Source organism: Myodes glareolus, chromosome 9, assembly GCF_982192425.1.
Source record: "Myodes glareolus chromosome 9, mMyoGla1.1, whole genome shotgun sequence".
In the NCBI taxonomy this organism is placed as follows: Eukaryota; Metazoa; Chordata; class Mammalia; order Rodentia; family Cricetidae; genus Myodes; species Myodes glareolus.
This window is the reverse complement of record NC_142034.1, coordinates 52,024,053-52,051,469: the sequence shown is the minus strand read 5'-3', so window position 1 is coordinate 52,051,469 and position 27,417 is coordinate 52,024,053. Positions and strand designations below refer to the sequence as shown.

Sequence of the window (27,417 nt, the reverse complement as noted above, 5' to 3'; positions counted from 1 at the left end):
TTAAAAATAAAATAGTCACTCCTGGGTCCCTGGCACTCCGAGGCTTGTGTTAGACACTGGACCTGTGTTATCTTGTGGAATCCTCTCAACCAGCTTCTGGATTGGTACCATGTCCCAGTTTTGTAGATAGGGAACTGCCGGAAGCAAAGGCATGGATTTTGAGGTCTGCATTTTGTTTACAGCCATCTTAAGCTCACAAGTTAAGAAAAATATTGACCTCTATCCCCTCTGCAGGGTCCAGGAAATCAACCTGGCATCTTATCTCCTAGCAGAGACCTGCAGGCACCAGGCTCCGGAATCAGTTAGCATTTTCCTTTGTTAGTCAACAATCACAGACCCTCAGTATTTACTTATCAGCTGGGAATGTCTCCAGACCTGAATTCCAGCAGACCTGAGTTTCCTGACACCCTTGCCTTCCCTTTGACACCCTTCCCTTACCCCCTTTGCCCATTTGCTATATAACAGCTTCTGAGGAAATAAACGAGGCAGCTTGATCAGAAATCCTATCTTGCCGTCATTTCTCGTATCTCTTGTCCCTCCATTCCTCCCCTCTAGGTTTTTCAGGGATCACCCGTTTTTATCCCACTGGACGGGATAGGGAATTTATATCTTAGAGTGTGTGGGGAGGTCACATCCCAGGTCACACAGCCCCGTCCTGGCAGAGCAGCAATTCAAGCCTCCACCATCCCATTCTCAGAAACAGGGATGCGCCATTCCAGCACCGGCAAGTCTTGACCGGGTGCCTCTCGAGCTTCGTGCTTCGTTTTCAGCGACAGAACTTGTGTTTGGAATGTTTAATCAAAAGCTGCAATGGACTTCTTTGCTGTGCCAACCAACACATTGGAAATCTCTCAGATACTGCTTTTCTTTTACTAAGTAGGCAAGCAGAGAATAATTCATGCCCGCTGTTCTGGCTGGGTGTTTTCCTCAGCCTATATGTATGATGGATTTGGGAGTCCTGCGGCGAGAGAGAGAGAGAGAGAGAGAGAGAGAGAGAGAGAGAGAGAGAGAGAGAGAGAGAGAAGTTTACAGGGATCCGCACCAGGGAAATAACCCCCAAAGGGAGTAGGTACCTGTGGTTGGCATGCTGACTGTGGCCACATGTGTTGATGCTCAGTCCTCCATGGAGGTGGCCTCAGGAGGCATAGAATTTATAAGAGGCCATACTGAAGAAGGTGGCTTTGGCTTCCTCTCTTCCTGGCATCTTCTGACCTGAGATTCCCTGGAGCCCTGGACAGCTTCATGCTGTCATGACTGTCATCTGCTCTGGGAGTTTAGGCCCCTGGAATTTAGAGCCAGGTGTGGTCAGCTGGGCCACCTTTCTGTACTGGGACTCTTTACCCTGAGGCTTTGGGACTACCAGTGTGGTTTGTTGGAGCTGCGACCCCCTGTTTCCAGTTAAGTGATAGCAGTGGCATTGTTCCTGACCCTGGCAAGTCCCTTGGGGTAAAGATGCTGTCCCTACCCTCCAAGAGGCAGGCTTCCAGTTTAGATTTTTATCAACAAGTTAACGACTGGGACTTGGCTGACTTTGCCTGTATTTTTAAGATAACATCTTTGAGTGCTGAGATCCTGTGGAGAGCAGGAGTGACAGGGGAAGGACCCCGACCTTAGGATAGGTGAGAGGCTCTGGCTAGAAGGGAAGAGGGAACTGGTCCAGAGCAAAGGTGGGCATGCATCTACCTGACAGCTGGGGAGACTAAGACATGAACAATCGAGATGACCCAGCAGAGTCTGGAGTCGCCTTTACCCTGGCAGCACTCACAGACTGAAGAGCCCCTCCCTGCTTCAGCAAGGAATGGACATGGAACCCTTCCCCACAGCGCTCAGCAGAAGTCACCATTTCTTGTGAGGGCCCATGACCTCCCTCTTCTCTGGCCAGCCCTATGAAGCCATGAGGCTGTTAGGAAACCTGACCCGTGTCTCTGGTGCACGCTCCAGGTGACATTTAAGAGGTCCTGCGCAGCAGAGCTTGCCCCTCTCAGACTGTGTGCAGCATCAGCACAGGTGTCCTCTCCAGTTCCCAACATAGCGCTTGTGGATGTGCCGCTCCAGTTTGGGGACCATGTGAGAGTGTGTTTGCAAATTCCCAAATGCCACTTCTTCAAAATACTGTGATGCATGTGACATTTACAAGCCTGGAGCTGCGCTTGCATTCTCCAAGTTCCTCTGTAAGTCTGGGAGACAGCTCCTTCCTATCCGTGACAGGGCAGGGCTATCAGCAGCTCCCACCTGTGTGTGCATGCTTGGATCTATCGTGCTACTACCCTGTGGAGTCGTCCCCAAGTGTCGCTGACTGGGAAAGTGCTGAGGGTGTGGCAGAGGGCTCCACGATCACTTGGTTACATCAGTTCTACAGGGGCACCTGTCTCAAACTTACAGACTGTTTACATATGCTAGCAACACACCGCAGATGGATTGTTTTAAAGAGACCCCTGCTTATAAGTCTTAGGTTAGCTAATTCCAGACTGTCCCTGGATCCTGTCCTCCCTCTGGAGTGAATGTGACAGAACAGTGTCTTGGGACCACAGTAGAGGCAAAGGGCCTCTCTGAGCCTAGGAATGGAAGAGAGAGTAAGGCCATTAAGTCATCAATGTTTACAAGGACTCAACTGTATAAAAATGCCAACTACCCTGATTTGACCATTGCACACATATGTTGAATAATTGCACTGTAGCCCATCAGTATATACAATTAATACTGTGTGTGTGTGTGTGTGTGTGTGTGTGTAAAACTCATATCCAAGCACAGGGAAGAGGAGTGGTGGAGAAAAGCTGCAGTCTGGCTCCAGTTTCCTGGCACTACCTTTGGGTGCACAGTAGGCCATTAACTGGGTGCATAGTAGGCCAATAACTGGGTGCATAGCAGGCCATTAACTAAGCAAAGAAGCCAAAAAGCTTCCCAGCTACCCACTTGGCTCTCGTGCTGGGAGAAGTTGAAGAACAGTTTTCATCCCCTCTACTTTCTAGAGAAGCTTGTGGGTCAGGCAGGGCTGACGATCCCTCCTTTTCCTTACTGACTGCAGGCAGGCAGACTTTCCCATGGCTGGAGGTGCTCCCTGACTCCTGGGCCGATGATCTCTGTTGTGCTCCCTCCTTGCAGGCACTTACCTGGGATGCTTCAGTGAGGAGGGCCAGGAAAGAACTCTGAAGGGGGCAGTGTTTTATGACTTGAGAAAAATGACCGTGTCACACTGCCAGGATGCCTGTGCTGAGCGGTGAGTGTTGAGCTGGGCTCTTGACTACACCAGAATAAGGTCGGAAGCCAGGCTCGGAACCAAGGGACATCGTGGTTGCTGGTTGACTGCCCTGATGTCATTACACCCCCATTCATCAGATTCTAATCCCAGGAGAAAGTTGGTCAGCATATGACCAAGGTGCTGGAAAGTATCTGGAGACTTAGCTTCCATTCCTGCTGTGCTAGGGACTCCCCCGGTGACCCATGGGAGTTCTAGGAGTAGCCTATGAAAGTGTAAGGGCCCCATCAAAAACTTAAGTTACTCAGGTCCCTGGCCTCAGTTTGCTCATCTGTTTTAAAAAGTCAAATAAAGGGATATCGAGGACCAGTTCAGCGGTTAGAGCAACCCTTTCTACTTGTGTGTACAACACAATTTGCTTTTTCAGATACTGTCAGCTTTCCTGTGGCCATCAGACATTTGTCATGTAGCCCCTACCACCAGGACAGTCACAGCTCACCCGTGCTCACGCTCTTGTCAGAAGACAGGAAGAGCAGCGTGAACACTCAGCATCTTGACCTGCTTCTATCACCTTAGATTCTTTTACACTTGTCTCTCTAAGTCAAGTCCCACCCCGTTCTTCTAGGCAGTCATGAATTACCCCCCATTTTATACCTAGAGAAAACAAAGACAGGCCCTACCTTCTCCATGCCTAGAAACTCAAAGGAGGGTGAGGCTGGACATGAGGATGCCAATGTCTCGTTCATATTTCAGTGGACACCTTTTCATGTTTAAGGAAACTGAGGCTCACAGGTATCGAGTGACAGTGTCTACCATCTCATGAGCAAACAAATGGAACTTCGTCGCTCTGTGGAGTTTGCAGTCTTTGCTTTTCACACCAGAAAGGAAATATGAACTCAGGGTTCACTTTTTATAGCTGTGGCCTTGTGAGATGCTCTGTAGGTTCTGTTTCTCCTGTGTTGCTCTTGCTTGCTGTGGTGGGACCTGGGGGTAAGGAGGAGGAGAAGGGCCTGGGCAGCAGGGCCCTGGAGTATCTCTTGCATGGGCTTTAGGCCAGTGCTGTGCTAATGCTAGGCACACCTTAATCTCCACCTGTGACCCCGTGATTAGGCAGCTCAGGGTCATCTGTTGAGAGTTTACACCACAGCAATTGGCAAACGCTGCTCACCAGAGCTCTGCACATCTCCTGAGAACTGCATTCCCATGCATCGCTGATGGAATTCCTTGTAACTTGAGGCCGTAGATGAAATTGAAGTTCAGTCTCAAAGCTGACAAGAAAGCTCCATGGGACTTAATAGTTTATCCCAAAGAAAACATTATTATTCCCTGTACTTAGATGACAATTAATTCTGGGTGGAACCTGATTCCCTAGGCCAGTGGTTCCCAACCTTCTTAATGCCGTGACCATTTAATACAGTTCCTCGTTGGGCGATGGTGGTGCACGTCTTTAATTCCAGCACTCGGGAGGCAGAGGCAGGCAGATCTCTGTGGGTTCGAGGCCAGCCTGGTCTACAAGAACTAGTTGTTCCAGGACAGGCTCTAAAGCTACAGAGAAAAAAAAAAAAACAGTTCCTCATGTTGTGGTGATCCCCAACCATAACATTATTTCATTTCTACTTCATAACTGTAATTTTGCTAATGCTATGAATTGTAATGTAAATATCTGATATGCATTATATATTTTTGACCCCCATGAAAGGGTCATTTATCCCCGCAAAGGAGTCAGCACCCACAGGTTGAGAACCACTGCCCTAAGCCAGTCTGATGGCCATGCCCCTCCCTACTCACCTAAACCTCATTGCAACTTCAAGTCCATTCCTAAGACTCAGCTGTCATCACCTGAGACCATATTTTATGACCTTAACCATAGTTTGGATTCCAGCCTGAGCTGTAGGCCCAGCTTGGACTGACTCACACTGTGTCCCTGCAGGTCCTATGTCTATGCCGGCTTGGAGGCGGGTGCAGAGTGCTACTGTGGGAACCGGCTGCCAGTCACTCGCGTCAGCCTGAAGGAGTGTAACCAGGAGTGCAAGGGGGAGAAGGGCGCCTTTTGTGGTGCTGTTCGTCGGCTCTCTGTGTACAGCGTGGGGCTGCAGCAGTCGGGCTCCAAGAAGCGTGAGTGTGTCAACCTCGTCCGGAGATTTCTATGTTACCTATGTCCCACAGCCCATACACCAGAATTGGAGCCCCCTTCCCTGTCACCCACACCAGACTGGTTCCTGGCATGCTGCAGAGAGAGAGTAAGGGCCATCAAAAACAATAACTGCCTGGGTTCATGACTGGGCACACTTTCCCTTGTCCCTGGCAGAAGAAGCTAAGTAGGAAGCCTGGGTTGATGGTGTGGTCACAGATAGCTCAGTTCTCTTTGCTGGGTTCCAGTCTGTTCTCTAACTTCTTTGGATAGAGCTAGGTCTCTAGCCCTTGGGTGGTGACCTTGAGGGGCTGAAACTGGTTTGAAGAGATAAAATAAGTCTTGAGAATGTGTATCTACAGCCCCACATTTGTGTGTGTGTGTGTGTGTGTGTGTGTGTGGGTGTGTGTGTGTGTGTTGGGAGTTTAACTTATACCATCTTCCTGGGCCTGCAAGCTCTAACATAAAAGTTGGTTCTGGAGTTTTTTGGAGGATCTTGGAGGAGAAAGTACAAAATCTCTCTCTGGAGAGCTATGCAAACAAACTTAGGCATCAAGGGTTTTCATGATAAATTCTCACCAAACATGAGCATACAATTCAAAATTTTACAGCTTGAAAAGAAATAGCCCAGCCCTGAGGACCATGGCGGGCCACAGCCGCTGCACATAAGGCCAAAGTACAGGGAGATTGACTCCTTCCTGGCTGCTAGAGATGCTCAGGTGCTTCTTGCTTCGGACTGATGTGCCTGGGAGCCAGGAGGCCTAGATGGGGCAGTGGCTTGGAATGAAGACACTGACAATACAGACGTGCTCAAGGATTTGCTAGTGAGTCCATTTACTCAGCAGAGCCCCACTGACACCTAGTGGGTGCTTTACCTTGTCTTCCCTTGGACACCTCCATAGGCTTTCTGAGGACTGGACTGGCCATGCTCACTTCTTGGATCTTTTATTTCTTTGGCCTTAGATGATTAGTCTGATCTCTGATCCCTTATCTTGATCCCTGGTCTCTTACTCCTGAGATCTAGCAGGATCAGGCCTGAGGTAGACTCTGGGCCACCCTACCAGCTTCCAGCAGACTTAGAGACAGCCAGGTTTTTTGGTTGGTTGGTTGGTTGGTTGGTTTGGTTTGATTTGTTTTTTTGTTTTTATTTTTGTTGTTGTTTGGTTTTAGGTTTTGTTGTTGTTGTTTTGCCTCTCTGCTTTCGATCGACTGAGGGACAGATGGTCCGGTCATTGAGGTCAACCTCTGATCTTGAGTGGGCCAGAGCTGCTGTCGTGGTTCATGTTGGCCATGGTGTCAGTGCCGTTTCTGCAGCCAGCTGTGTGGCTGACCTTTGCATTCCACTCCACTCTCCAGGAGCTGTGCTAACAGGCTGTCAGAGGTGATCAGGTGACCATCCTTTGTAAAGTGCAGCCTGCGGCTGCTAGGACACAATCACAAGTATGCCCTTGCCTTCGAGTTGGGATGAGGGTCAGTCCTGACACTTCATCAGTGTCTTCCCTTAACAATGTTCATCTGCCCTGCGTGGCCCCAGGGCTCTCATCTGGGGATCTACAGTGAGGGCTATAGAACAGTCTACACTTAATGGCATTAGCCACAAACGGTCACATCAGCGATGTGCACAGATCATTTCTGTGACCACCCAAGCCACATGGGTCACTTCCCTGTTGTCAGTCATACTGAACTCCACCCCCACCAGGTTTCTGTGCTTCACTCTGTTCATTCATTCACTCAGCGCCCCTTGGCATCTCTTGTTTCAGAGTTGAGGCTGTTGCAGGGAGCCTAGGGAACCACGCACAGCCTCCTTCTGGGAGCTCATTCTGGAGTCTCATGACTCCCCATTGCCCCCAACCCTGTCACGGCTTGGATTCCCTGAGATACTAGTTACTTTCCTTCTCCTGTGTTTTGCCTACCTTGGTGGCCCTCCCTTCCCTTGTACTTCTCAGCCTGTACCCTCAGCGTCTGTCCCATGCCAGTGACTGAGCTCTGAGGCCTGAGCTAAGTCTTTGTTCTTTGTGGCCTGGCCTTGCCACGGGATGGCACAGAGTCTTTTGTGTGGTATATGTCATTAGTTAGAGCTATTGTACCACAATCCTGTGCAGGTGGGGGGAGGGGGAACGGGTAGGATACAGCTGTCAGGAGCTGGCACTGGGACATGCAATTCCTCCATAACAGTCCTCAGAGCTTGAAAGATGTCTGTCAGTGAGGAAGAGTCCTCGAGTCTGTGACACAGGGCTAGTCACAGACTGGACAGCCCAAGTCCTGAGGACTGGAAGCTGACTATTTTCTCTGTAGCAGGTAGCCTTCTTGGCTCTGTACACTGATTCCCAGACCCCTGGTTCTGTGGTCAATCAAGATGGGCTTCCAGGTCCAGAACTTGGCATGACTTAACAGTTTATTCGGAAAAATTCTTTCCCTGATGGAGCCTGGCGAGAGCTTGTGCTGCTGGCCAGATGTGGCAGGGAGGGCAAGCCTAAGTGAAGATGTCAAGCCTCAGGAGACCGGATATGAAGAGGAGTGTGGGATGCGAATCAGACGCCAGCTCAAGAAACTTATCCCCAAGCAGCTGGTGCTGGAACATTCCAGAAGGTTTGCTCAGTACCAAGGGAACCAAATAGTGAGCTGAGCTTATCCACCAGAAGGTTGAAGAACAACTTGGCAAGAAAACTCCTTTGTGGCACAGGATTGAGGAGTATCCCTAGAACCCAGGCAAGAGTTCAAGACCAGAGTGAAGGCACCTTGTTAGAAGGCCCAGGAGTGACTTTGTCTGCCCCAACACAGCAAGAGGCAGCAGGCAGTCCAGATGCCCAAGTCCACTGATTTCTCCATACATATTCTCGGGAGTCATAGAACTTTCTAGACTACCAGCCTGCCAAATCACTACTGTAAAAGCTAGCGTGAAGTAAAATGCAAAATGAAGGAAAGAAAAACAGATACCCAGACCCCTCACCTTCACCCCCACCCCCAAAGATTTGGCAGGAAAGGCGACTCCTTAACTCTGACCTTTGTCAGAGACCCTGGGTGACCATGATTCCCATGGTGGATGTTTCTCAGGTGCTTGGCTCAAGCCCATCTGGACCCTTTTCTCTCTCTCTCTCTCTCTCTCTCTCTCTTTCTCTCTCTCTCTTTCTCTCTCTCTCTCTCTCTCTCTCTCGATATCTGCCCCTCCTGAGTCTATTCACATAGGTCTTAGGACCCAGAGCCAACCACAGATATTCTCACCCAAACTCCATTTCCCATTTCCTTCCCTGCAGGACGGACTGCTACCTACCGAGGGTGCTTCCCGCTGCCAGAGAACGTCACCCACACCTTCTCCTCCTCCCTGACACAGGCCAACATGACTGTGGAGATATGCTCTGGATTTTGTTCCCAGAAAGTAAGAACTATTACCATTGTGTGGTGCGTCAGTCATACAATGTGCATGGTGGGCTTCAGAGCAGGGGCAGAGCCCATGCTGGGCCACACACATCCACTCTGACAGCTCAGGAGGCAGCCAAGGAGTAGAGGGCAGGGTCAGGCTATGTAGCCAGGGTCACACAGGGTGTGTTGGGTAATTCACAGGTAACACTCCCTATGATTTGAGGCTGCATAGGGAAGGCTGTAAAGCTAGAAAGAATGTGCCTGCATGCCTTTCTGCATGGAAGCTCTTGGCACAAGTGTCACATGTTAAATTGACCTTGTTTGGACTCAAGAGATGCTAGCTCAATCCTTAGGGATAGCTGATGGATTTTCCATTTTTCTGTGCTAAGGGCTGTGACTGGCTGCAGGGACCATGTCACAACCACTCCTGTTGTTCAATGCAGGTTTTGGAGGGGAGTGGAACTCTGCTGGGGCTAAGCTGGGCAAGGCACCAAAGCCGCTGTCCCCACGCTGTCCTTTCCCGATGGCAGGAAGAGCTGTGGGCAAAGGCTGGTGGGGCTGCAAAGTTCAAAGTCAGAAGTGTATGAGGTGCGGTGGGGAGCTCTGTGTCCACAGAGCACAGAGGTATTAGGCTGAGACTCAGCCATCTCAGACGGTAGTGGATGTGCCTCTCTGCACGTGACCCTAGGTGACAGTGATCTGGGGGGGGGGGGGTCTGGGGCTGATGCAGTAGCTTCGAGGCTCTGTGGCACTGGACAGCGTAACAGAGCAGAGCTAAGGGGAGGAGAGGGCATTGCCTGTGCTGATGATGACAGTGACCCTGAGCAGAAACTAACACCGATCACACATACATGTAAAGTACTAATCATTTCAGGCACCCGTTAACGCATTCAACCTTCCTGAGGCCTACAGGGATGGCTGGGATGATGACCTGCATTTGGCAGGTGAGGAAACTGAGGCAGCTAAGGCAGGACGCTCGAGCTGTCTGGTGGAGCTGGGACCTGGCAGCGGTGTGGCCCATTATGGGGGTTGGATGGAGCAGGGGCAGCCGCAGTGAAGCGGTCCTGACATCCGTCCTCTGTCTCACCCAGACCCTACAGCCCCAGTGGGTGCTGCCCTCTTCCTGTTTCCTCAGCTCTCTGGAAATGCTTCTCTGGCAAGGTGGAGGGAGAACAAAGCTTTTATAGGCATTTTCCTCTCACCCGGGTGCAGTGCTGACGTACTTCCCCAGCTTTGCATCACTAGCATTTGCAAAGCCGCTGCCGTCAGGGCCCATAAGTCACAGAGCAGTCACCCAGTTTGACAACTCACAGACATCTGGCCTGAGAAATCACGTCTCTTCTCATCCTCGTGGTGGGAACTGAATTCAGTGGGGGAGGGAATAAGAGCACCCACACAACTACCAGACCTGCCTGGGGCTACGAGAAGATAATGCCCCTGAAGTTTTGAGCCATTTCCCCATAGGGCCCCCAAACCCCAACTTCCTTCAGAATGTAGCATGCCACTGGTCTAGAGCTGGATAAAGGCAGACTTCCCAGCAGCTTTGGAGGGGCCAGGCCTTTGCAAAGAAAGGCTGCTTTAATCTCAGCAGGGGACCCCTCATATCCCTGGTGGCTGTAGGATTCAGCTCAGGTTTGCAGAGGGCTAAGTCTGGACACAGGCACAGCCAGGGCTCCTGACTCCACCATCTGTGCTTTTAGACACTGCAGCCTCTTGTGACAGAAGGTAAGGGAGAGATGAGAAAAGGAGTGGGCGGGGGAGAAAGTGCAGTCACCGGGACTACAGGCCTGGACCCCTCTGGTTAGCTTTGAGTAAGTGATGTGTTTATGTAGAACACAGTAAAGAGATACCAAGGCTGGCTGCTCCTGCCTCCCTCCCACCTAGCCTCCTCCTTTGGAGTCAGCTCATTGCCCTGGCTGCCTGTGACCACGTTCAGAAACTGAATATCCAGTCGGTTGCATCCTAGACAGTCCATTACAATCCCACAGCTATGGGTAACACAGGGCCTGCACTCCGCTGAACTGGCCCTGCTCTGCCAGACCATCCACCTTAGAGATCACTCCGTATGGGTTGGGAAAGTGAACTCCAGTCTTTCCCAGCCTCACAGATGTCCTATAATTTATTTAACCGATCCCCTGCCGTTCAGCGTTTAGATTGTGTCTAGTCATTTGCTTTTACAAACAGTGCTGCAGTGACTATGTTTAGGTCATTTTGTACGAGTGAGTCTGTAAGGAAAAGAAGAGAGAATAAAAAAATAAGCACTGTGGGTTCAGGAGGTGTCTTTGTTGTTCAGTCTCTGCTGCCAGATTGCCCTTGGCAGAGGTTGTACTAACTTTGCACCTCTTTGCAGAGCCGAGGGAGGGAATATAGCCACTGCAAAGGGTTCTCGTTCTTTGGGGAGGAGACCTCCTAGGAAAACGTCCCAGTATTCTGGATGTGTCTCCCCGCTGGGCAGTCTTCTAGAGCCCAGGGAGCTCTGCCTGGTGGCTGCAGACAATAATTTAAAAATGAGAAACCCCTTGCTATTTTCAGCTCTCCTTCATATGTACTGGCACAAATCCACATCGTTCCAGTTTTACAGTGACGTGTGCCAGAAGATCCCCGCAGGCTCTCGGTATCATAAGCCGTTTGGCACCTTAGCACCTTGTCTGACTCCCCTGCGGATGCATCTCAGGGGTGAGTGGCTGGCTTAGTTCTAGCATTTGCAGCAGCACAGCTCGTCAGAGCCCCATGGAGACGGTGCCCGTGCCCTCAGAGCATCAAGTGTGGGAATCATTTCACTCCTCTCTTGTCCCAGCCCCGGATGGAGCAGGAGAGGACATTTCCTTGAGTCCTATTGTGGAGAGCTGCAGGGGTTTGCAGCTGTGAAAGAGTCCCCCTTTACAGTGATCAAATTGAAAGTGACTTTTAGCAAAGCACATTTAGCAGGATTTGGCTGAGTTGCCTAGGCGAATGTTTACCGCGCTAAAATCGCATGTTGGGTGCCTGCGGAGCCAGGGATGGGTGAGACTCAGCACACTGCAAGGTTGGGTTTAATGGCTGGGGAGGAGCCAAGATGCTTGGCTGAGTAAGGCTAGTGGCTGGAGGAGAGGTAGGTAACTTAGGGGGAGGAGGAGCTGGAGCACCTGGAGCGGTGTGAGCAGATGGATAGGGAAAATGGACATTGATGGTCCTTGTGTGGTAACCACCATGTGATGACCGCAACACTGCAAGAAGAGGCAGCTGGAAGTCGGGGTGAAAGGCAGGGTGGGAGAACGTTACAAAGAGCCTTGGGTGTCTGCCTTAGTGTTCAGTGGACCTTCGTTTACTTTTTTGTTTTGTTTTACTTGTCCCTAGCAGAAAACAGGAAGCTACTGATGGTGTAGTGGGGGGTGGGGTGTTGTGAGTAGCGAGACACTCTCCATCTGCAGGCAGGATGCTCTGGACCACCGGGAGCAGTGGAGCTCATGGAGGAGGGGCTTGAGCTGAGAGGTGCTACCTGAGCCAAATCCTCTTGAGAAGATGGGGGAACCCACCTGGGAGGAAGGTGGCAAATTCTGTGTGGGTGGAGAGTGGCTCTGGCTGGTAGAGTTCTCCATCAATCCTCCTAGGAGGCAGCATTCTGCAGGGTCAGCCTCAGAGATGCTTGGCAAAGCTGCCACCGAAGTGAACCTATGATCTGGCTCTGGGGTATGGGATTCCAGCTGTGGCCAGAGCAGAGCCAATAAAATATCCTCGGTGCATTAGAGTGAACCTCTGGTCTCCAGGTGGCCGGCCTGTCTCCCCTTGTCTTCCCCTTACACACTGGTATAATGGGACTCAAGGCCTCAGCTTGCAGATTTCTGGGTTTGACTTCGCCCCTCAACAAGGTCTCAGCCTTGGACTGGACCTTGAGAGTTGGAGAATTCATTGTTTCAGGAACTTCACGTTGTAGGATATTTTAGCAAGGACCCCGGATTCTACTCATGGGATGTCAACAGAAACTCTCCCTCAAGGGTCACAACTCAAACTTCAGACATTGGCCAAGCTCTGTGGAGGTGAGACCCACAACCCTGGAGAGCCAACTTGAATGTCTGCCCTGCCCTGCCTTCCCTGTGGCTCTGAATTCCACTCTCTGCACAAAGGCCCGGGGTGGGGAGTGCACTGGCAATTGGCCTGCCCATGGCCTCTGCAGGGAGTGGATTCCTTCCTGACTTCCCTCCTGTACAGTGAGTGTGGGTGTGGTGGGACAACAGCGCTGGAATGCTTGGCTGTACTTTCTAGTCCCCAGTCCAAACTTCCTCCCCTAGACAGGCCAGTGTCACGGCTGGACTGACCAGCGCCAGCCTCGTCACGTCTTCACTGGGCCAGAAAATAAGTTCAGATGCCACATGCAGTGGGAATGGCCAGACCCATACTGTAATACAGATGTCGAAAATATGTCCAGACCTGGTGGGGGAGGGCTGGGCGGTGCTCCCAGCAGGGTGTTCAGTGGGGCAGAGCTAAGCCTGAGGGTGTGAGCCTAGGGCAGCAGATGTGAGAGGTGGCACTTAGAAGCAGGAGCTAGAGAACCCCCGCCCTACAGCACTTCTGAGCTACCTGCTGAAGCTCCCTAGTGGGCTCAGAGAGAAGGATCTCTACGAACTAGTTAGATAACACAGATTTAAAAAGCTCCGGGAAGGTAACTGAGCAATAAAGAACATTTGGGAGCAAAAACCAGCCTCTAATGATCTGTTTTTACTAGCATATGTTAATTATATATAATAATGGATTCCATTCTGGCATTTTCACAGTACACATAATGTATTTTTATCGTGGGCACCCATCCCATCACCTTCTCCTGTCTCCCTCCTCTTTCTGTTGACCCCTTTTCTCTTCCCACCTAGTGTATTGTGTATTTTCAAATCTTTATTAATATTGATGCGAATTTCATTAGGGCTGTTTACAGGATCCTGGTTGAAGGGTTGTTTACAATAGCATAGGCTTCTTACTGGTGGCTACGCCACAGAAGAAAAAAAAATGTATTTTTTTAAGATTATGTGAGTCAAGTATGTACAGTGATTGCAGTACCCACAGCAGCCAGAAGAGGGCATCAGATCCCCTGCTGGACAGTTGTGAGCCACCCAACATGGAAGCTGGGAACTGAACTTGGGGCCTCCAGGACAGCCACAAGGGCTCTAAACCACTCAACCAACTCTCCAGCTGTCCCTCCCACCAAAAAATTGCATTTTAAAAGCTCTCTAAAATGGTCTTGTCTAATTTCTGATTTTTTTTTGGAGATAAAAGGAAGCTTGCTCGTTTCAGTCACCTTCAAGATCCTGATGCCTCCTTTCTTCCATGCGAGGTGGGAAGCAGCCGGGATGGCAGGTTTGATACGTCCATTGTGCTGATTCCAACTAGGGTGATTAATTTGAAGACTGATATTTGTGTGCAAGAGCAGAGATTATTGTGGGAGTGAGGACTCTAAAATGGGCAAGCGTGAAGTCTGGCACTGTCTGCAAGCAGGTTAATAAGGTGTGACTGCCCCCCCCCCCGCCCCCATCCCTGTCCTATTGCTTTGGGAACCAGAAAGGGAAGCATGGCCCTGAGCCTGTGTTCCACCCCCCACGTCCCCACCCTCGTTTACCTGCTCTGACTAAATCCCCCTGAGCCCCAGTAGATGAAAGAGTCTTACCCCAGGAGACCCCCAGCAACCGTCTTTTCCTACGGTGGAGTCTGTGGAAGTCTGAGATCAGTGTTTCTTGACATAGCAGGGTTTTCTTTTGTTGGGCCGTGTATGTGCCTTCCGAGAGCAGCTCAGGACTGGTGTTTAGACCAGATAAGGTGGCACACACCTGCCGCCCTAGCACTCAGGAGGCACACAGACTGGATGACTATGAGTTTGAGTCTAGCCTCCTCTTCCCTCTGCTCCCTCCCCTCTCTTTCCCTTCCTTTCCTTTCCCTCCCCTCTGTCTGCCTCCCTTCTTTCTCTTTCTCACTTCTCTCCCTCTCTCGCTCCATTCTCTCCTTCTTTCTTTTATGCATATGTATGTGTGTGTATGCATGTGGATGTGTGCATGTTCACATACACGGGCAAGCACGCATGTGCAAGAGCTCACAGGTACATGTGCATGTGGTGGCCAGAGGACAATCTTGGGTATTGTCCCTCAGAAACCATCCACTTTGGGTTTTATTAAGGCAGGGTCTCTCATTAGCCTGGAACTCACTAAGTAGGCTGGGTTGTTGGCCTGCAAGCCCCAGAGATCAACCTGACTCTGGAATCACAAGTGTGCACCACCACATTCGCCCTTTTTAAATGTGGGTTCTGGAACTCTGGCCACCATGCTTGCAAGGCAAGCACTTCGCTATTGGAGCTATCTCAGACTTGCTTCTTTATTACTTCTGTACTCTTTGCTTTCTTTTCCAACCTGCGAGCACATTCATACTTATTTCCTTGAGCTGCGTTAACAAGGGAGCTAAGGATTCGTGGTTTCATATATATACATGGAAGTACATAACAAACTTTTGAGATGTTTTTCTGTGTCTTGTCTTTCTCAAGTTGGTCCTGAGAAGGGCTTGAACTTGTGATCGTTCAAGTCCTAGCCCCTGCCTGCTATTTTTCATTTGTGATGCTGGCTGGTCCTGTCACTCCCATCCTCCACCTTTTGTGCTGCATGGAGGGAGACCGCCTACAAGAGTGGCAAGAATCCAGAGATGTCACGACCTACGTTTTGTGCTTCCTGAGTAGCTCATTGTCCAGGCGATCTGAGTCCTCTGAGTCCTTCACTGGTGGGACATGTTTGAGAAGCTGACTCAGGAGGGGCTAGTTCTTGCCCTGATGGTTGGATGCCAGGTCTCTGGGCTCTTGGTGGTTGGGTGGATCTTTACCAGTTATTCTGTCTTATAGTGTTTGGCTTTCATGGAAGATATTCTCTGGGAAGTTGGTCTAGTTTGCCTATTACCCATGAACTTGGGTCTTCTCAAAGCCATGACAAGTGTACTGACACCCATAGGTTTCCCCAAGTCGTCATGTTTGCACTTTTCTTGTACCCGTGGGATGCATGTTTAGCGTGAGCTCTGGCATCTTGAGGCTGGATGTGTGGAAGGCCTGCAGGGAGAGCTTTACACTGAGTGGGAGCTGGTGGTCTTGCGGGTGGAGCCTCTAGCACCATTCTTTGAGCCACACCCACACATCTCTGCCATCCTAACTGTTGGGTACTTTCTGGAAGGCACCTGGAGCTCATTTCAGCCCCTAGATCCCACTCCCATGAATGGAGATATCCAAAGCCACAGCCCAGGCCTTTGCTCATGGCTCCCTGCGAGATGCAGAGCCCTACCCTCTGTCTCAAGACCTGGCCCTTGCCTGATGCCTTCTCCTGGGTCAGGTTCAGTCCCATCCTGCCCAGGTCTCCATCCCAGGCAGGTGCAGGATCAAGACTACTACACATCCATCCTGCCCCAGGACGCAGACCTAACTGCCTCTCCTCATTCTGTGCTGGATTCCAACAGTCCCACACCATGCTCGGGCTTTCTGCTTGCTTTTTCTGCCTGGCTTTTTTCAGCTTGTTCCCTACCCCCCCCCCTTCCTTCTGTCTTTTTTTTCCCTCACTGAAGGTTGGAGTGGGGGCAGGGGCATGGGAGAACTGAAAGTTGGAAGAGCGATAAGATTCATCAATATTTAATTTTTATGGAAATCGTGTCCTCGAAATCCCATGGGACTGAAAATTGTTCTGTGTTTTCAGGATCCAGTGATGTCGCGGAGGCGGTTATGTTGTAAATAAAACTGCATCACTATGTGCAGCTCTCCCGCCGCTCTGCAAACACCCGGAAACTTGACAGTTTAATCCACTCAGGGAGGCAAAGGGGTTTGGGTCACTGGTGGGAGCAGTGACATGCTCATGAAATGGGCAGCCCTGGGGTATGAGAATGGAAGGCTCTACCTCCGCAGCATCAGTGCCACTGGGGAGAGCTAGGAGCCCTTCAGCCTCAGCAGAGCACTGGCTGGGGACACTGTTGGCCTCAGCAGAAATCCCAAGATAGCAGGGCCCTAGGTGTGGGATGGCTGACTCAGAGGTAGCCGCTTTCCCCTCCCTTACAGCCTTTGATACTCTTGATCTTAGCTGGCAGGAATACGGCATGGTTTGTTGTCAACAGGTTTTGATGGTGGTGGAATATAAAAAGGATGTTCATTCATTCATTCATTCATTTGTTGATTTATCAAACACTTACTAAAAATCTGCCACACATTAGTAGACTGTTTTAGACCCTGAGAGGGTGGCAACACACAGGACACAGAAATCCCTTTCCTGTTTACATCCTTGTGAACAGGGCAAGACAACAAACCAGGAAAAGAAATAAAATCTAGGGTATGGTGTGCGGTGGTGAGAGCAGCGGTGAAGAGAAAGGCAGGAAAGTTCGTGGGTGTTTACACAGGAGGCATTCCTCCTTAGGTGTCTCAAAGCCACCCGGAAACAGCTCGGACAGCCGTCAAAAAGTGAGTTGGTCAACACGTCCAGCCACACATGGAATTCTATGTGACAGTAAGAAGGAACAGGCTCCCGATGTGTGAATCGGCGTGGAAGGATTAAACGAATGGTTTTCTGAATGAAAGAAGCCACGCTCATGAAAACACACACTCTGCGATTCTATTTATGTGACACTCTAGAACGGATACTGCTGATGTGCAGTGATGGAAAGAGGGATGGCGGTTGCTTAGGTTCAGGCAGGGAGAGATGTAGGAGGGAGGACAGTGGGACCTCTCAGTGGGTGGAAGTGCTGCCTGCCTCCATGTGTGTTCATCAGAGCTGACCAAGCGCTAGATGCGGGGTCAGAGCACTCCATTAGGAATTTAAGAAGCAGTATGCACACACCACGAAGGAGGAGGTGGGAGAGCACTCAGTTTGGAAAGGGGTGGACAGAGGAGGCCTCACTGAAATGGGGGCTAGAAGCATGTGAGAGCGGTGTGTGGGAGGAACATTCCGGGCCATTGAAATAACAGGTGCAAAGACCCTGGGGTGGGAGCCTGGCTCAGTAGCCAAGGAACAGAAAGAGCTGGTGTCTTAGCTGACTCAGGCTGCTGCCTCAGCACCACAGACTGGGCAGATTAAACAGTGGGTATTAATCTTCACATAGCCCTGGAGGCTAAAGCTGGAATCATAACTTGGAGGAAGTAGCAGCCTTGGTTTCTCCTAAAGCCTCTCTCCTGACCTGTATCTCCCAGGGTTGTTAGAGGCTTACATTGGCCTGCTCTTCCTGTGAGGACACCAGTCACAATGAAGGCCCATCCCAACCTAACGGCTTCATTTTGGTTAACTCTATGGAGACTTTGTTTCTAAGTAAGGTCCACTCTGAAACTCTATAGTCACAGGCTGTGTGGGAATGAGCAAGGCACCGCCTAGCCACTGTGTGCTCCCTAAGGGTAACACAGGGGTCTAGAAGCCCCCGCTGGGGTGAAGGTTCTACTGAAGGACAAGGCAGGACACTGGTACGGTGAAGGAAGGGGGTGAAACTGCAGGGACCATACACCACTTTTCACCAGTTCGCATCCACAGGGACTGACTTCTAGGAATGTCCCTAGTCAGGCTACCAAAGGGGCTTATTTGTAAAGCAGTGTGGGGCCCCTGTATGGAATCTACTTAAAGACACAGTGGGGCCTGTCAGTCCCTTGTATCAATGAGCACAGCGGCATCCTAGCATGAAGAAGGATGGGGAGGTGGGGGACAGGGATTTCTGGGCTCAGAGGAGAGGCTCTACAGTGCCGTAGGAGTCGGTGATTAGCATTTCTTCTTGGCTGTGTCCCCCAGGCTCCGCTTCACCTCCCCTGGCTGCGACACTATCTCTTGTCTAACATGAGTGCATAGCTCCTCAGCTTTACCAAGCCATGCACAGAAAACGCTATTGATTTTCCTTATTTATTTATGAGATTTCTTGCTGTGGGCAAAAAAATAAAAAGGTTTGTGCAGTGGCTCCCTTCGCAACAAACACCATCCTCCACCCACTGCCTCCCTCTGTCACACAGGCACTGAGCCTAAGAGATCTGCTGTGCCCCATGGGAGACATGGGAGTGGGGCTGAATGTCCCACCTACTGCCTGGCACATAGTGGGTGCTCACAGACATGTGTTGGGGAGGTGACTGAATGCATTTCTTGAATGAACTGTGACAAACACTCAGAAGGGTAAGGAAACGAAATATGTCCCGTGCCTATGTGAAATGCCTACTGGATGTCAGGAATAACCACTGGGGCCCAGCTTATCTAGCCATCAGCCTACATGGTATATTTTATTGTCTTTTATCAATGGTGAGAGTCTGGGTGGTTGAGCATCTTGCCCATTGTTGTACACGTGAGCCAGAATTCACATCCAGGCCTTCAGGATTCTCTTTCTGCTGTATGATGTGGACACTCCAAAGCAGAACAAAAGCCCACTTGAGAGCTGGTCGAGCCCTCAGAAAGAGGTGTGTCCAGTCTCTGCCTGGTGGAGACTTTTCATTCTCAGAAAGGTCCCATCCATCTTCTGAGCGTGTCAGGAAGGAACAAGATTTGTGTTTCTCTGCTCTTCAGTCTTTGGAAAAAAGACTATAGGATCTGTCCCCATTCGGCTGTGAGACCTCTCTAGGCCAAGGGTCTGTTGTCTAATGATGCGGCACTCCATGTCCCAAGCTGCCCGTGTCAGCAGAGCTGGCTTCCTGTCCTCACAGCTTCACTTATGTGAATCTCTTCCCTGATGTTCCCATTCTACTACTCCTGCCAGATGCCCGGCCACAGCCTGGACCCTGTTCCAGGACCTGCCCAGCGTTCTGTGCTTTGTTCGCCTGTGCCCAGACACTCACGCAGTGTGGCGACAGTTGGTCTGTCACCCGTTTGCTCTGAGCTCCTGCAGTACAGAAGTCACACCTCACTTCTGTGACTACCTCCGGTTTGGACACAGAGCCTGGTGGCCATCCCTGCTGAGCCTGTGTGAGTGTGCAGCTAACACCTGAACCGCAGGTACAAGCCACTCCCTCCCTGACCTCATGCTCCTCCTCTTCTTCCCTACAGGAGTTTCCTCTGGCCATCCTCCGGGGCTGGGACTGCTACTGTACCTACCCTACCCCCGAGTTCAGCCTGCGGGATGCTGTGGATGGAGCATTGTGCAGCCAGGCCCCTGAGGCTCAGGGGCTACCTGGCTACTGTGAGGTTTACCAGACACCTGTACAAGGTGAGCTCTGCATACCCTCCTGGACTGTGGCGTTGGTCTAGAACAGTGGTTCTCAACCTTCCTAATGCCGTGACCCTTTAATACAGCTGTGGTGATCCCCAACCATGACATTATTTTCATTGCTGCTTCATAACTGTAATTTTGCAACCGTTATAAATTTTAACGTAAATATTTGATGTTTCTGGCAGTCTTAAGTGACACCTATGGAAGGGTCGTTCTAACCGCAAAGGGTTGAGAGCTGCTGGTCTGGGCCCAAAGAGCTCCCAAGGCTAGAAAGACTAGGCATGCCTGACTGTGAAGTCACAGGGTACAGGATATGTAGAGTTTCCTGTATCTCTTCTCAGTGGATAAGGGAGAGGAAAGGTCGGGTGAGGCCAGGCTTCTTTTGAAAATATGAACTATTGGGGATGGTAGTGTAAGAGGCGGAGAGGAAAAGCAATGAGAAGGAGACTCAGGGAATAACGCAAGACTCAGAGGCACAGGAAGGGCACTTAGGTCTCAGAAGCCTCCATGTGCTTGCAGTCCCCTAGGGTGAGCATCGTCACAGTTGGGCTCTGCTGATCCTAGGGACTGATGGGGAAGACTAGCTCATAGAGAGAAGCATCCCCGCTGTTGTCCGGTGCCTCCAGGGATTGCCCCCTAGTGACTTGTACATCTTCCTGCAGCCCTGGGGAGAGACCATAAGAAGCACAGCTGTTGGCCTGAGATCAGCCCAGCTTCAGTTCATTGCGCTGCAGTGAACATGGCTGGGTCCAGACAGAGTTCTGCTCATCTCCCCCTAGCAGAATCTGGAGTTCTCTGTGTTATGCCAAGAGACTTTGGCTGTCCCAAAGTGATAGAGTGGGGTGAGTGTCCCCAGAACACCCAACTCCCAGCCACTAGGGTTAGAAAGCTTTATCATATCACCAGCCACTCAAGGTACAGGTGATAAATTGCTTAATCACCAGTTCCTGTCCAGAGGACTTCAGCAACAGCTCTGAGGTCACAGTGCGGGTGACTGACTCCATGGTGACTTCTGGGCTTTCAGACACCCGGTGCACAGACAGGAGGTTCCTGCCCAACAAGTCTAAAGTGTTTGTGGCTCTGTCAAGCTTCCCGGGAGCTGGGAACACATGGGCAAGACACCTGATCGAGCATGCCACTGGCTTCTACACAGGGAGCTACTACTTCGATGGAACCCTGTACAACAAGGGTAAGCCAGGGGTGCTGGGGAGGAAGAGGCAGCCCCATAAGGTCCTCTCACCAACCAGCCCTCCTCAGAGCACGAGAATTTCCCCAAAGTTCCCCAGACAATAAGAGTAAAAGTTAATCTGCCCATTCCTCTTTTTTCCTGGCAAATGGTAACTCCTCGAAATGTCATGGGTTTTTCTTTATTTTTTTTTTAAAAAAAACGGTCCAGAAATGCTCAAGAACTTTATGGTTTCTAATCTTTCCCTTGTAAAAATAAGAGGTCTCATTATGCTGAGAAAATGAACTTAAACAGCTCAAGTTTGTGTGCTGCTCAAGAACGCAGACCCTCAGACAAGTCAAGTGGCGTCTAAATTTGGCAAAATGTATTTCTCAGTTGTCAAGGGGTGCAGCATTTGCGCTGGGCTTCTGTACCAGAGTTTGGTTTGCAAAAAAAGCTGATACGGTCGGAAACCAAACCTAGTGTTCTTGGCAGCAAGTTCTTAAACTGGTTGTGCATGTGTAGCCTAGCCCATCTTCCCGTAGATGCTAAGGGCACCTACAGATGCAGGAGACAGTTGCCAGATAAACACACGGTCCTGCTTTCTCTCACTGACCCCTGTGCCCAGGCTGTAGTGACCTACAATATTTGCCTAGGAGGCCTGTACCAGGTGCCTGGATTCACATGTAGACAGGTGGCCAAAGAGGGGAATTGCCAGCTTCAGGGCTGCCAAGAGGCACCTGGGCTGTGGGCTCTCAGGCGTGACCTAGCATTCATTTGGCTATAGTTGGAATCTTCCTTTTAATGGCATCCTAGCCTGTTTGATAAAAATCAATCAAGGCAAATGCTTCTGGTGTTTGACCCATGACATTAACAAGCTTTGGTGGGTAACCTCCAGTTCTGGGTTTGAGAGTTGCATTTTCTAGGCACCAGGAAAGCTCTGATGCCACCATAGATCTGGAAGCTTTGAAACCACTACCGAAGGGAGGCATCTGTGTTTTCAAAACCCCAAAACAAGTTTATGAAGGGGAGCCTATTCTCTGAGCTGGGTATCCTGGGTGAGGCTGACCTATGGGCTAGGAACTCAGGGAATTATCCAGAAAGCCTCCAGAGCATCCCACTTTGTGGGTTCTCCTGCTCTGCTCCCTTAAGCCCCTGTAATCCACACTTGGACCATACCACCTTCTGGTCCACAGCCTTAAAGTTGGGGTCTGCTCTTGTTCCTTATTGCTGTCATAATTATTCGTCCCGTTGCTGTGCCAAAATAATGCTGTTGAAAGTAACTCAAAGAAGGGCAGGTTTATTTGGATCACAGTTTGGGATGGAGTCCATTGGGGAAGTCAAGGGAGCAGAAGACTGAGGTGGCGGTGTCTGCAGTCAGGAAAAAGAAAAGCAATGGATGCTTGTACTCAGCCAGCGTCCTCCTCTTTTGTGTCATAGGACCTGGCTCAGGGGAAGGGTGTTACTTTCCTTTAGGGTGGATCTGGCTCCTTCAATTAACCCAATCAAGATTGTCCCCCATGGACATGGCCAGTGCCATATCCTTCACAGGTGTGCCCAGAGCCTTATCTCCTAGCTGAGTCCAATCTTATCAAGTTATAGCACTATCCACCAACTGATCCAAAGTCTAACACAAGGAGCCACGAGAGCTTTGTGGAATCCCGTGACTCTGGGGACCAATGAGTCCAGTCTGACCTTTCTTTTCCATCGGCTGTCACTGAGATTCTAAGTGCACAGTGCTTTACCACGGATCCAAGGGAGGATGTGGGTAGCAGAGATACTGGTCTGGGAGACAACTCTCCATTCATGGGAGTGGGGTTATGGGTCCTCAAATGTCATGAGTGAGACCTTGGCCAGACTTGCCCTGGGTCCTGTAGTAGAGAATCTTTACCCGTGTGATAGTCCAGGGACCTGTGATAGGCTATGGCATGAGGCCATAGGGAGGCTACTATTGTTTACAGTCACGGGCCGATGATGGCTGTCTTGTCTCTCCTGGAGAGGTGGCTAGAAGATAGGGGCTTCACAGGAATACTCAAGGGCACACAGACAGAGCTCTAGCACAGTTGTTAGGCTGCTGTGTGACACAGTGTAGGTCACATACTCACTCTGAGCCTCTGTCTTCGTCTGGGCCAAAATTCTTTACAGTGCTCCTCTGGAATTATCTCCCTGGAAAGTCCAACATGTGTGTCTATAATCAGACCCTGGGGACTGCAGGAAGTAACTTGCCTCATGCCGATGTGAGCATCCTCTTCACTCCTGTGAAGGCCTCTCCTGTCCCCATTCATAGAACCCCCAGTACCCCCTCATCAGTCCTTGTGTTATTGTGGAAGTAGGGTCACCCCAAGTGCGGGTGAGGACACCTTCCCCCACAGAGGTCCTCTGATTCCTCCTGAGCAGGGTTCAAGGGTGAGAAAGACCATTGGCGGAGCCGGCGCACCATCTGTGTGAAGACACATGAGAGTGGCCGGAGGGAGATCGAGATGTTTGACTCCGCCATTCTGCTGATCCGGAACCCCTACAGATCTCTAGTTGCCGAATTTAATAGGAAATGCGCTGGACACCTGGGCTATGCCCCTGACCGCAACTGGAAGAGCAAAGGTGAGGGGCGGATGGCCTGGGCAGGGGACTGACAGGTGTGGCAGGATGGTGCAAGATCAGAATACACGCTCCTGGCTGTGGGAAGGCCTGGTCGCACTCATTTCTCCCCATCTTCTCCAAGCTTGCTCTCTCCACACAGTATGGCACTTTATATGACTGCCATGCAGATGGCAAGCCAAAATCCTCCTCTATCCACCCCCAGTGGTGGGTGATGAGGTCACATGGACCTAGGACTTGCATAGAACTGAGACAACCCTAGGTGCACATGGCCCTGTCTGCCCCTCAGCCTGAATCAATAAGGTCCTCCTTTAGAAAAGGAGGCCATGTTCACCTGCCATTCGGAAGTGGGAAGGGAGTGTGCACACCTGGTCTGTGTCCAGGATTTAGCGTGATGGTCCTTCCTAAGCTGCCCCCACTGACTTTTCTGTGGTTTGTCCAAGTAACTCTTCAGATGAGCCCAGAGGGTAACTTGATTTGTCCAGGGTACCTGGGTGGTGGTGTGCAGGGCTGGATCTTAATCCTGCTTCCTAGTCAGCTTGGACAACCGTAACAAGACAGTGGAGATGGGGACTCAAATAATAGTTCTTTATTCTTAATGTCCAGTGAGGCCCTTCTCCCAGCTTTCAGACAGTACTCCACGGCTGTATGGCAGAGACCCTCTTCTTGTAGGGACACTAATCCCATCGATTCAAGGGCCACCCCCTCATGACCTCATCTAACCTAGATTGTCTTCCCAACGCCTCTTCTATACACACTATCATATTCAGGTCTAGGGACGTCAATATATGTTACAGTCATTCAGTCATAACACCCTCGTTTCCTGATATGGCACAGATGCTCTCTTTATGAAGTGATCCTGTTGACCTCAGCTCCTGAAATTCTACCATTTGCCAGGCCCTGGCTGAAGACGCTGCCCTTGAAGTACTGTGGTCTGGTCTTTGCCCCACCACTCATAGATTGAACCCTATAGTCCCCATTATGATGATATTTGATGGAGGTGTACATCTGGATGTGACAATGTCAGTTACGTCACGAGCAAAGCTCTACCCAGGGCAGCATGGGTGGAGATGCTACAGGGCCAAAACCAGCTGAATCTGTGCTTCCAGAGCTAACCCGTGACCCGATGTTTTCAGTCATTTCCCTCCGTAGTACCTTCTGCCTAGGCCAGACCCCAACAGCCATCCTCTGCTTTTAGGCACGCAGGGACAGTGGCAAGAGATCAGCCCCATCAGCCTGCAATACTCATGCTGAACTCAGGTCCCTCCACTGGCGCTAACAAGCCTTAGAACCCTGAGCAAGCTTCAGCCTTTTCCCAGGAGATCAGTTTGTTTGTTTGTTTGTCTGTTTTTCCATCTTCAAGACCAGGATCGTCTCATCTCATAGGATTATTTTGAAGATGACAGAAAGGAAGCCATAATATGCCAGGCATATCAGTAGCTCAACTATGGAAACTTTTAAACAATATGGAAATATTTTAGACAAAATATTATTCAGCTTAGACTGTTCTGGAAATTTCTATGTACCCCAGGCTGGCTTTGACTCCTAATTCTCTATTTCAGCCTCTGGAGCACTGGGGTTCTAGGTGTGTAGTAGATCTGCTGCCCATCATTGGAAACTCTTTCTTGGGACCATCTTTGTTTCCACAATCTTCTCACTCCAAAAATAATTTCTTTATATTGTAAAAAAAGGGCATGTCGTGGTATCTATCTGCAAAAGCTTTGAATCTGCCCCCTTTCCTGTGTCTCCATCCTGCATCCTACCTCCCAGCAATGTCACGGGTTCAAATTGGCACGCATACTTCACATACCACATTCTCTTAGCACGACGGACAGAGCTACTCAGCACCCTCATCTTCCTGGGGCCCAGAAGCTGATGGCGCACATTAACCACTTGCCGTTCACAGAGTGGGGGTCCTCACCCTTCCCAATGCTGCCACCTTTTAATACAGTTCCTCGTGTTGTGGTGACCCCCAGCCATAAACTTATTTTCATTACTACTTCATAACTGTAATTTTGTTACCGTTATGAACCATAATGTAAATATCCATGTTTTCTAGTAGTCGTAGGCAATCCCTGTGAAAGGGTCGTTCAGCCTTCCAAAAAGGGTCGTGACCCACATGTTGGGAACCACTGCCCTTGAGAATGCAGGCAGATTGGTCCAGATGGCAGGCAGTAGAACCCTGAGGGTCACCCTCTCCTTAAAATTTGATGTGCCCAAGGGACAAGGTCAAGATACTTATGGGGTCATCTGCACAGAGACAGATTGCTTGAGCTTCCTCTTGATTTTGACCCTTTTTTACTTGCTATGGCATCATGCCCTGAAGCCCACAGGCCCAAACACACTCCTCCATGTCCAGGATAGTCCCAAAGGTCAAAGAACTCACAGCACACAAGAGAGGCCAGTTTTCGCTTGGCACATGGCAGGCTGTATCTATCTTAAATTAGTACCCAAGATCACTGTCCTTCAGGCAGACCTAGGCCTCTGCCAAGTTGAACTTGACAGGAACCCTTCATTCACACTGGACACCCAAGTGGGTCAGCCTCGGGTAGAGAGGTCAAAAACAGGCAGCGCCCTTCTCGATAGGCTCTGCAGAGCCAATAGCCCCAGGGGGCAACCCTGACTTCAGGACTCCTCTCCCTGTTTCAGAGTGGCCGGACTTTGTGAATAGCTACGCCTCCTGGTGGTCCTCGCACGTCCTAGATTGGCTCAAGTACGGGAAGCGGCTGCTGGTCGTGCACTACGAAGAGCTGCGGCGCAGTCTGGTGCCCACGCTGCGGGAGATGGTGGCCTTCCTCAACGTCTCTGTGAGCGAGGAACGGCTTCTCTGTGTGGAGAACAACAAAGAGGGCAGCTTCAGGCGGCGCGGCCGGCGCCCTCATGACCCGGAGCCCTTCACCCCGGAGATGAAGGACCTGATCAATGGTTATATCCGGACCGTGGACCAGGCTTTGCGTGACCACAACTGGGCTGGCCTGCCCAGGGAGTATGTGCCCAGATGATAGGCCACCCTGGCTACCTGGTCCTGCTGAGATGCAGCTGCACTAACGGGCTGAACACTGCTCTAGCGCACTGATCTGTGGACCCCTGAGCTGCATGGCTGCTGGCGCACAGTCAGCAAGGTGTTCTCGCGGGTGCAACTTCATGAGCAGGGGATTCACCAAGCCTGCCCAGACAGATGTGCTTCGCAGGACACTCCTTGCCAGACACTTACACATCCTCAGACACACTTCGACATCATCCACCACTCACAGTGCCCGTGTTAATGTGCCTAAGCATTTGAGTAGGGTGGGCCAGACACTCCCAGCTTTGCACACACAGCCAGATATGGACACATACATACAGGTGCCAGGGTGTATGCTTATAGAGACTGGCTGTCTGCCTCATATAGACATACGTGCACACACTTTGGCTTCCTGGGTCCAGCTGGGCACAAACTGGACTTTTGGGGCCCTTGGCTCTGGAATATCATACTGGGCTGGCGGTATTGCTCCGGGCAGTACAGTGGGGACTGGGGGGATGGAGGTACACAGACAGACTGTAACTGATGGGTACTCTATGGCCCTGGCTGCTTGTCTGACATCCCATAAATGTGTGTGCTGTGACATCCTGGCACTGCAAACCACTGTGTCTCTGCCTCTCTCTTCTCCATGGATGCGGACTGGAAACACTGTGGCAGCATGGAGCCCGCTGCTGCCCCCACCCCCCACCCCTGCAAGCATACACGTGCTGGCCTTAGAACAGCCACTGCTATTCAACACAGCGCTGTTACCCTCTATTAGCTAACAACACTAGGGCATCTGAGAGTAGTCAACTTGCTTCTCTACTCAACTG

The 27,417-nt window shown here is 50.7% G+C and overlaps 1 protein-coding gene across 10 annotated transcripts in view; it reads left to right on the top strand.

The window, feature by feature from the left end:
• The window catches only part of Wscd1 (WSC domain sialate O sulfotransferase 1), a 41,899-nt gene extending 14,694 nt beyond the window's left edge, over positions 1-27,205 (top strand). For 9 of the 10 annotated variants that reach the window (XM_048448643.3, XM_048448636.3, XM_048448640.3 and 6 more), the window contains 7 exons: positions 3,103-3,217; positions 5,127-5,311; positions 8,582-8,703; positions 19,661-19,820; positions 20,848-21,012; positions 23,386-23,586; positions 26,233-27,205. In XM_048448643.3, the coding sequence (XP_048304600.1) occupies positions 3,103-3,217; positions 5,127-5,311; positions 8,582-8,703; positions 19,661-19,820; positions 20,848-21,012; positions 23,386-23,586; positions 26,233-26,585 (1,301 nt within the window). In that variant the 3' untranslated portion in view covers positions 26,586-27,205. The remainder of the gene's footprint in view (positions 1-3,102; positions 3,218-5,126; positions 5,312-8,581; positions 8,704-19,660; positions 19,821-20,847; positions 21,013-23,385; positions 23,587-26,232) is intronic. The other variant, XM_085695249.2, reaches the window with a different exon arrangement.
• The last annotated feature ends 212 nt before the right edge of the window (positions 27,206-27,417 follow it).